This window comes from Chrysemys picta, chromosome 2 (assembly GCF_011386835.1).
Source record: "Chrysemys picta bellii isolate R12L10 chromosome 2, ASM1138683v2, whole genome shotgun sequence".
In the NCBI taxonomy this organism is placed as follows: Eukaryota; Metazoa; Chordata; order Testudines; family Emydidae; genus Chrysemys; species Chrysemys picta.
This window is the reverse complement of record NC_088792.1, coordinates 184446129-184459653: the sequence shown is the minus strand read 5'-3', so window position 1 is coordinate 184459653 and position 13525 is coordinate 184446129. Positions and strand designations below refer to the sequence as shown.

The 13525-nt window shown below is 39.3% G+C and overlaps 1 protein-coding gene across 13 annotated transcripts in view; it reads right to left on the bottom strand.

Annotated features, from left to right (window-relative positions):
- CDKAL1 (CDK5 regulatory subunit associated protein 1 like 1) overlaps nucleotides 1-13525 on the bottom strand; it is a 790609-nt gene that overhangs the window by 539079 nt on the left and 238005 nt on the right. For all 13 annotated transcript variants that reach the window (XR_010597970.1, XR_010597971.1, XR_010597972.1 and 10 more), the window contains one exon: nucleotides 2683-2803. Coding sequence is in view for 10 of the 13 variants with exons in the window: in XM_005281387.4 (XP_005281444.1) it covers nucleotides 2683-2803 (121 nt within the window). In the remaining 3 variants the exon portion in view is untranslated. The remainder of the gene's footprint in view (nucleotides 1-2682; nucleotides 2804-13525) is intronic.

Here is a 13525-nt window from a genome sequence, read left to right as displayed (position 1 = left end):
CTCTCTTCCTGTGAACCTCGAGGAGCCAACCTTTGAGGGACAGAATTCTCAGGTTGGGGTGAAAAGTGCAACTGGCATCTGGAAAGGAAATGTTGAATGGATGGAAAGCCTGACAAACGACCAGGTGAATCTAGGAAGCAGAAGACTCAGGAAGCAGGAACATTGCATCAGAAGGGAGAGGACCAGACTATCTTTGATCCAGTGGAAAGTCTGACTGACCAAGTAGGTCAGAAAACGGGCACCAATATGGATTAAACCATGGAAAGGGTAAATAAGATCTTTCCCTAGATGGAAATGAAACTGTGCTACAGAATGGCATTCTGAACTTACTTCAAATTGATAGGCAGAGAAATCAGATCAGGAGATCATGCAGATAATGAAACAGCTCAGTGACCCTTTTCCCAATAAGCATATAAAATGAAAAATGAGGGGCTGAAATATGGTAATCACATACTACACATGTCTGAGGCCTAAATAAAAATAGAGGACCAAATGAGATATGTGGATAAGAACATGGAAATCAATCTGATTCAACACAAGAAATCCCACCCCCATCCCAAGTTTGGACATCTATACTGCAATTTTATAGCCCTGCAGTCCCATAAGCCTGTGCCAGCTGACACAGACCAGACACAGGTGTTCTACTCCAGTGTAGACATACCCTGGGGCTTTTAGTCTTGGGTTCCCAAGTCCTGCTGAAGTCATAGGGTCTTCATAGCTGTCCTGTTGTATGTAAGAGTCTGAAAAGCTAACCCTGAGTGACAATTTCTGATAAGTAGTACAGAAAGGAGGACTGCATTGTGTATCCCAACGACTCATGCCTCCCCATACTTGGGGGGCACAATCTAAAGGGGAGGACACATGAACACCCCACGTCTCCTCTGCTCTGACCCCACCTCTGCTCTGAGCCCAGCCCAGGGCTGCCGCACTGTCCCCACCCCACGTTATCTGTGGGAGGGGCAAGGGGGTGGCCTCTGTCCTCCTTCCACTGCGTTTGTCCTCCCCGCACATTCAGCCGCTCATCCTGGCAGCTAGGCTGGACAGGGAGCAGAACAGAGCCACTTCTCATGGCTGAAGCTGGCTGCTCTGGGTCACTGTTCTGTGCAGCGTAGCAGGTGCCTGAGGGAGCCCGACTGGGGAGGTGGCGGTGGCCCGCTCCCTGCCTGGGCTCTGCTGCCGATGACATGGGCCGAGCATGCCAGGAGGAGTGGGGGCTCAGGAGATATGCTACTATGATAGTGTTATGGACTGACTCTCAATGGGTGGAAGCAGAAGCTGCCATCACAGATTCTCTACACCCAATGAATTCCCTAAATAATCAATTCTCTGTTATACGTACAGATCTGAAAAGGAGACATGGGGAAATTTGTGGCTGGGCTAATCTGGTAGAGCAGCCAAAGGAGTAGAGGCAGACTAGACTGGATTGAATGCACCAATGCTACAGACAGGAGTTTGGAGCCAGGTAGGGCCCTGAAGGAAGGGGGGAGGGTAGGAGCGAGAAAAGAAAGAGGAAACATAAAAATAGGATCAATTTAATTGATCATTAGAAATTGTAGCCTTCTCAAAGCTCCTTCCAATATATAGGATCACAAATGTTCAGTACAAGTTGTAACAACTGTAACACTTCTTCCTTTTACTATGTAGCTGACACAAATTAAATTTTCAGTGAAGTGTACTATACCAAAAACTAAATTTCAGCACTTTTTCCAATCCACTTTTGAACAAGGAAGTCAGATCAAATAAGGTACTGATGTAAAAAAACCTCTCAAACAGCATTCTAAAGCAAAACAGCTAAAATGGACACAGGTAAAATATAAGAGTGATAAACTGTGTCCTATACTTCATTGATTATATGATGTTTACATTCTGAGAAACCTGCTGTATGTAGCCATTGTGGAACTACTTTTCACCCTTGAAAATTATGGCAAATATCAAGAGTCATCAACAGTACACCAGTGGTAAGACAAGTAAAAAAAAAAAAAAAAAACAAACAAGAAAAGCAGTAACCTAAATCTCGAAAGACAGAGTTATGACGGTGCAACACAGCATCTTCCACCTATCTCTCTGGTATACACTCATATACATGCATACAAGAACTGCAGACTTCAATGGGAGTGATGAGCAGAGTGTATACTTGAAGACAGATTTTGTTCCTAACAATCTTTTCCTTATATCAGATCCCTTTTTAACTGTAATAAGTTACTTTTGTCAGTTTAAAATCACACCTCCACTGTAGCTTTTAGAATACACTTTTAGTTAATTATATAAAACATGAGGGATACACAGTAAAAGGATACAGTACTAAAAGCCCACTTCACTTTAAAACAAGAAGAGAGGGTTTCATTTCCATAAAATAAACCACAATCTTCTTAAATATACTTACCTCAGGACAGAGTGGTATAAGAAACCTCTAAGTAGTATAATAAAAGGAAGTTATAGAAAATAATTTTAATAAAAACACACTAGTCTTCCTGATAGAAAAGTTATTGGAATGTACACAAGCAAATGGAAGATTTCTTTTTTTAGAAAGAACACCATTTAAAATCCTTTATGGTTTACAATGTTTTTTGCCTCCTCCTCGCTACATGACTCAAAGGAGTGCACACCAGGCCTAGAGAAAAATGAAATTGAATTCCCTAGGCAATGCTGAATATTTTATAAGTAAGTTTGGAAGATGCTTACCCTGTATTGATGGAAATGATTTCTATCAGTGGGTTCTTCCTAATCTTTGGCAAATCCAATCGAGCTCCCCCCAGCCGTTTTCCATTATCTTTTTTCTGACCCAGCAGTCTCACAGAGTGACCTTCAAATGAAGCACAAAAATACAGTACATATTAAACATGAATCCCATCACTTTACTTTAATTTATTGTTCTACACATATCAAGTGTCTGCATTTAAAACAAAAAAACCCCTGAAAAATGAAAAGAAAAAGTAATCATTTGCCCACCAACGGAGTAATGTATAAAGGGACTAACACTAACAGTTAAAATAAATCACATTAAAAATCTAATTTACTTTTCTCAGCCTATTCAATGAAAATGGACTAAACAGCTTCACTTTCATGTTCTCAAGCACTAGCAAAACACTGCAATGCTTCAGTTGTAAGCATAACAGGGTTTAAAACTATTTCTACATTTTTAAAAATATGAATAGAAATTTTTAAAATAATTAACTAAATTTTAATTAATTGGTCTTAAAGCTTATTACTGTGGTTTTCAACCTTTTTTTCTTTTGCAGACCCCTAAAAAATTTCGAATGGAGGTGTGAACCCCTTTGGGAATCTTAGACAGTCAGATCACAGGTTGAAAACCACTGGCTTATTACATAACAGAGCCTAAATTTTGGATCTAATTTATTCTCATTGTGTCAATTTGAGCAAAAATGCTTACTAAGTCTCTACTGGCTGGGTGATAGTATATTGTACAGATTCAGAAGAGACACCCCAGATCAGAGAATGAACTTCATCATAACTTACTTCCTAAGGCCAGTGGTGCACAAGGAGCACTATCTACAAGTGGTATTTTCATGCTGTGTGCAGCTGTGTATCAGCTACACCATTGTCTCCATGTCCCCTGTCTACGGACTTACAAAGCACACATGCCAGCGGTTCACTCACCTTCAAAAGCAAAATATTGCAATGAAGAGCACAAACAATGTCTTTATAATAGCCAGAGGTTGGGTGTAATGCCCCAGAGTGACAAACAGGAGAACACTTAAGGGCCATATCTCCACAAGCCTAGATTGAGATAGGAGGGTAAAGCAAGTAAAACTCATGGCTGAATATCTGATGGAGATGGAAAGAGGCCTGGCTGGACATCTGATAGAGGTGGGAAAAGGTTACTAGTAAAAAAAAAAAAAAAATCAAATATTCTTCAAGGCTATTAGAATAATCTTCTTCAGTAGACGACGGGGAAAAGTGGGAAGCTCTTCTTTGATAATGTATGATACTTGCCATGAATATTTTGTTTTTAAATATACCATTAAAATATAAAACTACCCTCAGGAGAAAAAAAAAGCATTAAATAAACAATGAAGTAGCAACTGAACTAAGTCCAAATTGCTTCAGTGAAATGGATTTCAAGTTCAACTCAAATAAAAAACAAGGGCCAAGCAAGTTTGCTCATTCCTACTATACCAATAGCTCCGCTTAGAAAATTAAATAATTCATCCATCAATCATGGTGTCTCTCCTCTAAGGGCTTTCCTCAGACATTATGTAATTTAAGAATAATGTGGCATTCATACTGTGATCTCTTCCTATAATATGGCTACAGTAACCCACAGTCAAGCAGCTGCATTTGGCATACCATTCCTTTCTGATTCTTAATATAAGTAAAATTTTTCAATCAAAAACTATTTAATGAAGAAGTGAGCAAGATTAGCATGATAATGTAATAATTAATACTAGAACAGATATCAAAAGTTCAATGATGCCTGGGAAAGGAATACTATTTTTGTACTAGCACATGACAGAAATTTCATTACATCCTGCTGTGAATTCAGTAATATGCTGCCTTTGCTAATAACATTTGCTAAATTATTCATCTCCACTATCCCATACAAATAGCAATATCTCTGTCTAATGATACAACTAGTTATTTTCCAATCCAATGGTTCATTAAGGAGTCACCAACCTAACAAAATGCATTTTATATATTTTTAATAATAATGGAAGTATAGCAGTATGACTTGAATAGAAATTAAACTGGGAGCAGCGTACCCCCTTTCTCTATTTCTTATAAATACTGTATCTCTGCAAAAATCTGAACTGAAGGAAAAAGTAAGTTAGTGTGAACAACGGATAGAGAGTTTACTGCTACAGTGGCTTATTTGGAATGGGTTATTTTTTCCAAGCAGAAATCAACAATAAATGGTCTTCCCAAATCATAAATACGAATTAAGAGTAAAGGCAATAAATAGTGTAGATCAGTGGTTCTCAAAGCCGGTCCTCCGCTTGTTCAGGGAAAGCCCCTGGCGGGCGGGGCCGGTTTGTTTACCGGCCACGTCTGGAGGTTCGGATGATCGCGGCTCCCACTGGCCGCACTTCGCCACTCCAGGTCAATGGGGGCTGTGGGAAGGGCGGCCAGCACATGTAAAACTGTTGTAAAAATAGGCAAATATCTAAATGAGTTGATGTACTCCCTGGAAGACCTCTGCGTACCCCTAGGGGTACGTGTACCTCTGGTTGAGAACCACTGGGATAGAAGACCTGACTCTCCTTTGCCTTCATGACATATTTTACCCTCTGCATGTGGTCCACATTAGACCTTGCTCCCACCCAACCACTCTATTATGTGCTGGACACACTGCTCCATCCTCCCTCACTCTCCTAATATTGTCAGAGATTCCACTAGTACAGATAGAGAAAGCAATTTATCCACATCCCGTCTGACACATGTGCTATTGATTCCAAACATCCTACACCCATTTGTAAGATGGACCCAAGATCTTTTTATACCTAATATGAACAGGAAAGGTTTGTCCAGGCACTCTCAAAGAAACAGCACTTTGATGCTTCATATATGCAAGTTGTTCATGTGACAACTTTCAGAAGTCCCCCATCAATAAGAAGAGGATAAGCAAAGGTAAGGGGAGCAATGTTTCGACTGATACCATAATTTAGTATTTACAGAATGCCTGTACTTTTGTAGAGGGAGTCCTCGGACTTACGACACAATTCATTCCTCAGAATTGCAATGTAAATCAAAACGTTGTAAGCCGAAACCGCTTTTCCCATAGGAATAAATGGTATGAAGAGGGGATTAGTTCCTGAACCAAGGCATGATACACTATTTTCATCACAATGACCCATATTTTTGTACTAAATGAATTATAGATGACCAATGTTGCAACATCAATGTATTTATGTACACTGTATTTTGTAAACACCATTCAAATAAACATATAAACTCACATATGCTGCTCCAAATACTGGCTACACAGGCTCAGAAAGCCAGGGAGAATGGCACAAATGCTGAACCTCGGCCAATCACTGTTCAAGCTTTCTGACTGGCTGAGCCCAGGGCCAGGAGCCAATCAAAAACAAGTGGCAACCCTACCCAGCAACAAGCTACCACGCTGCCTTGAAGGCAATCAGAACTGATCCCTTCCAGCTCCATACCACTATAATGCAACGAGGATGTGATTTCAAGTGAACTTCATGCAAATCAAGCGTCGGAAGGATGAAACAAGCATCATAGGGGCGAAACGGGCCGTCAATTGAAAAGCGTCGTAAGTGGCGTCCGACATAAGTCGGGCGTCGTAAGTCAGAGGACTCCCTGTATTTTGAACTACAACACTCTCAATTCCAGGCACATTGAAACTTTTGTTTTTCAACCTCAGCTACAAATTTGTGACCTTCAAACTCCCTCCCCCAATAAATACAACAAAGACAGTTTTGTTTTAAACAATAGCTTAAGAATTTGTTGACTACTTTGTTTCTATTAAGAAACCAATAGGATTTTATAAAACTGAATTCCTACATCTCTTTACATAATGTAGATCTTTCCTCCCGCTGTATTTTTGTTTGTTTTCATTATAAACCTTAAAAATAAATATTTCATCTCCCAAAAGGGAAAGATAAGCAACATTCCCCTAAATTAACTGACCGATATCAGTTCCAAACTAATGTCGGGCATGATGTAGAAAATAGTAGCACAAAATCACATTTATGAACACCTTACACAGCATCAGATTATGAAAGAGAAAAAGCTGTGATCAGGTTCCCTTCCAAGGCCTTTCCTCTGAGTAAGTTTATCTACCTTTCTGACTCTACAGCATGGAAGCCATGGGTAATTTTGTGAACGTTTTCCTAAACCAAAACACAAGCATTTTCATATGCTTCTGCACAAAACATTTTGAATAAAATTTGAGTTAATAAACCAAAGTACAATAAGCAATGGTCTTCCATGTTGGCTATCAAACAAAAAATCCCCGAAAGTTTGTTCACAGCTTACAGTGTTGAATCAGATGACTAGATTCACACAAGGGTCATGTTTTTAAAACTATCCTTTTACATTTGGATATAGGTTTGTCCTGTGATCCATGAGAGTCCAGAACCTATCTATAGCTGTAGTAATCTCTTGCACAATAATGATGGCAAGACAGATATATTTCTATTTGCATTACCATATAAGCAGACAAAAAAACCTGTACTTTATGCAACATTTGAAAGACGTTTAACTAAAGATTTGGCTAAAGCTTCAGAGCAACTAGACAATTACTGAATAATCAAAACAATAAATGGACACAAATCTGACATCAGGAATCATAACATTCAAAAACCAGTAGGAGAACACTTCAATCTCTCTAGTCACTCAATAACAGACCTCAAAGTGGCAATTCTTCAACAACAAAAACTTAAAAAACAGACTCCAATGTAAAGCTGCAGAACTGGAATTAATTTCCAAACTAGATAGCATCAGCTTAGGCCTGAATAAAGACTTGGAGTGGTTGGGTCATTACAAAACCTAAACTTGATTTCCCCAATACTTAAATTTCTCCCTACTGTTACTCACACCTTCTTGTAAACTGTCTGTAATGGGCCACTCTCTTACCACTTCAAAAGTTATTTTTCCTCCCTTGGTATCCTGCTATTAATTGATTTTTCTTGTTAGACTGAACTAACACTTGGTAAAGCACCCCCATCATGTATTTATACGTGCTCCTGTATTTTTTACTTCATACATCTGATGAAGTGGGTACTAGCCCCCAGAAGCTTATGCCCAAATAAATTTGTTAGTCTCTAAGGTGCCACAAGGACTCCTCATTTTTTTTGCTGAATAATCAATGCAGATTATGATGCTAACCAGATCCAGTCAAGAGTTCTGCAGGGCAGAACACTCATACCAAGTGTTAATGGGATCATGTTAGAAATAATTTAAAATCAATCAAGGTTCACTGAAGTGCAGAGATGAAGGTTTCAGTAATAACTCACATTTACACACAAATCAGCAAACACAACTCATTCCACTTGGAACAGTCACAAAAAGCCCAATGTTAGAACAAACAAAACAGGAAATATCTTCAAATATCTTTTCAGTTCACCTAAACCACAGTTTCTCAACCTTTTCAGGTTGGTAACACCTTATTCAAGGTTAACATTTCCACATTATATTATATTGTATTACATTATAAAAGAGAAAAAAAAGTGTCAAGAAAAATGGCAAGCCCCTATAATTTATTTGTGAGTGTTCATTTCAAAAGATTGACAGACAGTACTTGAGCTTGCTGGGAGTGACATTTTCTTTCCTTTAGATTGTAACAAACCTTTCAAAGCCTCATGGCATATCATGATCCTTCTGGGGGTTGGGATTCACCGGCTGAGAAACAATGACTATGCCTTCAAGTCACAGGAATTATATTCAAAGGGTTCAAGCTGTACTGACTTATTTTTGCCAGTTTGAGATGTTAGGATGATTTTGTGTGGAGGAACTTGACTGAAGGATCATGTACATCTAAATTCAGCGAGTGAATTTCAGTGCTACCAGATAAAATAGATATTAACAGACCTATTGAGTTTCAAAAACAGCCCCAAAATAGCTTCATTCTGTCAGTAATTTTAGCAACCAATGAGAATCTGCAGGAAATAAAAACTCATTGGAAGATGGAACAGCTAATCCACCATTAGTTCATTTCCTAAATCCCCACACGCTATTTGTTAGAACTATGACCCAGAATTTGCCACTCAAAGAGTACTTCTGGTTGGGCACAGTAATATTTTCAGGATATTACCTATAAAATAGACCAAAGTTCAACTATCTGCAACAGCTGAAAAACACATGACTAGCTTTGAAAAATCTTCAAAGATGCAGGAAGCCCAAAATCTTGAAAATACTAGTTCATATTGTTTTCATTTTGCTCTATTACTAGCTACTTCCACCACCTATTCTTAAAGTATAATCACCATTTCCACAAAGAGGATTTTATTTACCCCCAACAGGGCTGCCAAGTCTTCCATATTTCACACAAGTGTCTCTTACCCACCTGCTTGAGTCTTTTTCTGCATCTTCAGAAAGCTAACATTACACACTAATCTCACATACTCTTGCATATGTATACACTGCCTTCCACTGCCATCCCCTCCTACTAAGTGCAGAGCTTCCTTTTCTCTAATGGTAATGCTGGCCCAGAGGCACAAAGAGGCAATGAAGTTGGGGGATGTAGAGAATCTGCAGGCTCAAGACATAAGAAGAAATCTCCTCAAAGAAAAGGCTGAAGGAAGGGGCAGATAAGGAGAAAGGCAAAGTGTCGAAGAACACAAAGCTGTCACACAGGTTTAAGAAAAGTGTTTGTATGTGGGCGCGGGAGGTGGGAATCGGAGCAAAACTGTGCGGGTTGAATGGAGGGAAAGACAGAAGTTATGGGCTATAAAGCAATTAAACAGAGAAAAAATGAACTAAAATATTAGATGGAGGAGAGAATATAGAACAGTGAGATCAAAGAATATAGTGAAAGACAGAAGAAATTGATGTGGGGTAGATACGAAAAAGGAAAACAACAAAACTGCAATTTAAGGTTAAGAGGTACAGAGTGGAATATGAAGAAAGACAGAGAAATTGCATTCTGCCAGAAACAGTGCCTCCTGTCACCACAGAGAGGAATCCTGCCTCCAGAAAAGCCAGTTTGGTGTTAAGTGTCAAGAGAATGAAAGGGAGAATCATTTATTTCCCCTACTCTACTAGTCTAAGGGGAGAGAGAGAGAGAGAGAGAGAGAAAGAGAGAGAGTGAGTGTGTGTGTGTGTGTGTGCGCGCTGAAGAATTTCCGTGGTTCTGACAAAATGTGGAGATCACCTCTCTACCACCAGCCTGGGGTAGACGTAAGAAAAAAGTGTCAAACTATGCTAGCTTGGAAATGCTTCTAGTTTACAGTTGTCTTTCAGAGTTGTTTTTGGTTGGGTTGAGTGGCTGAGAGTGTCGGCCACCTGGCTTTTCACAACCTCAGTTACTGTAGGGATTGAAAACCTCAGGCAAGAATAACTTCATTTTGGTATCTGTTAAAAGAGCAATCTGTTACAAGAATGAAGTGGCAACTCTCTTCTATTCAACATTAAGCACTTTCATTCTGAACAGTAAGTTTCAGCCAAGAGATCAACTTTCTTCCAGCTAAAACAACAGGAGTACTTGTGGCATCTTAGAGACTAACAAATTTATTTCAGCATAAGCTTTCGTGGGCTACAGCTCACTTCTTCAGATGCAACTTGTCTAGTTTTTGTAAAGTCTATCCATGAGGAAGTTTGTGTGGAAGGTTGGTTTTTCATGAGAGTATCCAGTTTTGAGAGTTCAGTCTTGATCTTTCCCTGTTTGCTGTATAGGATGTTGATCAGGTGGTTTCGCAGTTTCTTTGAGAGTGTGTGGCACAATCTCTCAGCATAGTCTGTGTGATATGTAGATTGTAATGGATTTTTTACCTTTGTCCTTTTGGTATGATGTCCATCTGTTTGCATTTGGAAAGGAAGATGCATCTGAAGAAGTGGGCTGTAGCCTACGAAAGCTTATGCTGAAATAAATTCGTTAGTCTCTAAGGTGCCACAAGTACTCCTGTTCTTTTTGCGGATACAGACTAACATGGCTGCTACTTTGAAACCTTTCTTCCAGCTGTGCAGTTGAACACAAGCAGCAGGATCTTTGATGATGGGCAGCTATCTAAACAAGTGCTTTTGAACCATTTAACAAGACTAACAGTAGAATTAAGTATTAACTAAGATGTAGTGGCATATCCCATATCACCTGACTCTACACTAAGTGCCATCTTGTGGGATGAAATTGATTCCACAAAGAACAGAAATTTAACAAAAATCAAAAGCAGGAGAGTGTGTGCCCCAATGTCATGCGGGGTGATAAGTGTTTTGCACGGTCAGGCGGTAGGACCTAATGACGCTCTTGTTCCTCCCCATATATCAGCAACAGTTTAGGAATGCTATAAAGGAAGTGTTAAACTCTTTCTTTAACTCATGAAACAGTAATTAAGACTAATTTTAGCCATGCAGATAATATCTAACTACAAAAGGTAGAAGACAAAACAACAATAAAATGTTGTTGGTCCTTGGATAAGTCACAATCTCTATGTTGTTCTATTAAGTCATCCGTAAAGTACCCATATGTTACATCCCCTTGTGCTATATCCATTTGTGTAACCCATGTGTTGTATCACCAAATCCCTCAACCAGTAAGTCATCTGTGCTTTCAAGCAGCACTGACTCCATGAAATGCATTATTTTTTAAAGTGGCATCATTACTCACAAATTATATCTGAGAGACTGGTCTTATACTGTAGCAAGACAGTCCAGTACAAGTACTTGCGAAGGCAACTGTGAGCACAAGGAATGCATAATGACCTAAGAGCATGGTTGCAAATGTAAATTTTACTGTTAATAAGAGGCATCCCCTCACACCTTAAATGCAGGTGCCCAAAATCTGGAAAATTGGCTACAACAGGAAAGGTATATTTCTGTTAATTAATTTATTGTGGCAATGTGTGAAAAACTCAGTGTTTTCCATTAGACCCCGCAAGCTTTGAAACATCCCACTGTACTAAAAACCCCAAACAGCTAGTAGAAATAAAGTTAGTAAGGGAGATTAACTTGATCCCTATAGAATCTCAACTTCCTCCCATGCAGGGACTCTCACTTTCCAAATAGGTTTATTTGCAGAAGTACAGTATTATTCTAAGTTACACATGATACTGCAAACAAGAGTCAATAAAGATCACACTGGTATAAAGTAGTCCAGATTGTATCCATGCAAAACTACTAAATTCAGAAATATCCCAACCCAAGCATTTTTATTTATAATAGTTTGACTATACAGAGCATCAGGGAAAGCCTCATATTAATAAAGTAGCAAGCAAGCGAAACAACAGGTAGTCTAGCATTAGTTCAATATATCTACGGAAAGTTTTCTCCCCACACATTTTTTTAACCTACCTGGAGACACTGGAGCCCAAAAATGTCACAGTATAATGCATTTTTACATTAGATTTTCTGCTCACCAGATATATTCTCCATCACAAGCACCAATATAGTTCAGAGTTAGCCATTGTTTTCATTATACAAACGCCTGAAAATAGGAGACTAACAGTAAAAATTTACAGTAGCCTAAAACAGGATGCAGGGTCTTCTCAGGTCAGGCATATAATGTTCCTCGTACCATGTAACTCAGTACAACCTGCTGCGAGTTGCGTGGTCAACAACTGAACTCAGTGAGTGGTAGGGGGCATGCCAGATACTGACAGGTATAAAAAACCGGTATCCATAAACAAGTAACTTAAACTGGTACTGCTGCCTTGCAGCTAGTTCTTGGTTGAAAAAAGGATAGAGGAGAAAACCCTGAATCACATCCGCTGAGGAGATAACAGGCATTTGGAACTGAAACTCAGCTGTGCCCTCCAGCATCTCCTATAGCTGTGCTAGCTTCCAAACATCTTTGTCCCTAAGCCTTTGGGTCCAGTCCGTATTTAGAGAGAGTGGCTTTAATCCTAACGCAAGCATCTGTCTCCTTTTTTCTGCCTAGGCATATGTGCTGAAGATTTGGTTAAGATGGTTGTCCTCTTCAAACTTACTTGTTGGAATGGGAGGACACTACGTACTGATATGTCGAAAGATCTAGAGAATGCCAATGACTCCAGGAAACTTGCCAGCATTGACAAAGTTCGAGAAGCTTGACACCAACATAGTCATTCTCTCTGAAACCAGAGAAGCTGACACAGGGTCTCTACACAGGATGCATTACACTCTTTTCTAAATACAGGGAGGATTTTGCACACACAAAGTCATTAGTATGCATGAATATTCCATTCCAACATCAGAACATTTTACATCACTAAGAATATTTATCACAAGCAGCTTTGGAACATCATCAGTATATATGTCTCAACCCTTTCTTCTGTTCCTAAAGAGAAGAACTTGTTTTATTAGTAACTCAACAGCATCATTAGGAAGATACCATCCGATGACCAACTATCTACTTGGAGATATCAATGCTAGAGTTGGCTCAGATTATAAAATGAGGTTGCTGTGCATTGGCCACCAGGGAGTGGGAATGGGCAAACACCACTAGAGATCTGTACCCACCAAGGATTGTGCATTAACACCGCCTACTTCCAAGACAGTCATTGCTGGGAGGGCTCATGGAGACACCTCACAAATGGACATTGACACCAACTGGATTTGTCACCCATAGGAAAAATCTACAGGATGTTCACATGCTTGCCATTTTCACAGTGCAGACTGTGACAGATCATATGCTTGAATGCTGCAAAACAAGGCTTTAAGTACAGAAATCCCAGTGTACTAAAGAAAGTTCTTGTCCATGCATTAACTTAAACAAACTCAGAAGACCAAAGAAGTGGTACCAACTCATTACAAATCTCAGGGAAGCTATGTAATTGATTGCATCTCCTATGAATACTGATGCATCATGGAATATATCAGAATGAATATCCATATAGCTGTAACCTGGGCTTTTTGTAAAAACATTGCAGATGATAAAGACTGGTTTGCAGCACACTATAAAGAAATACTTCCA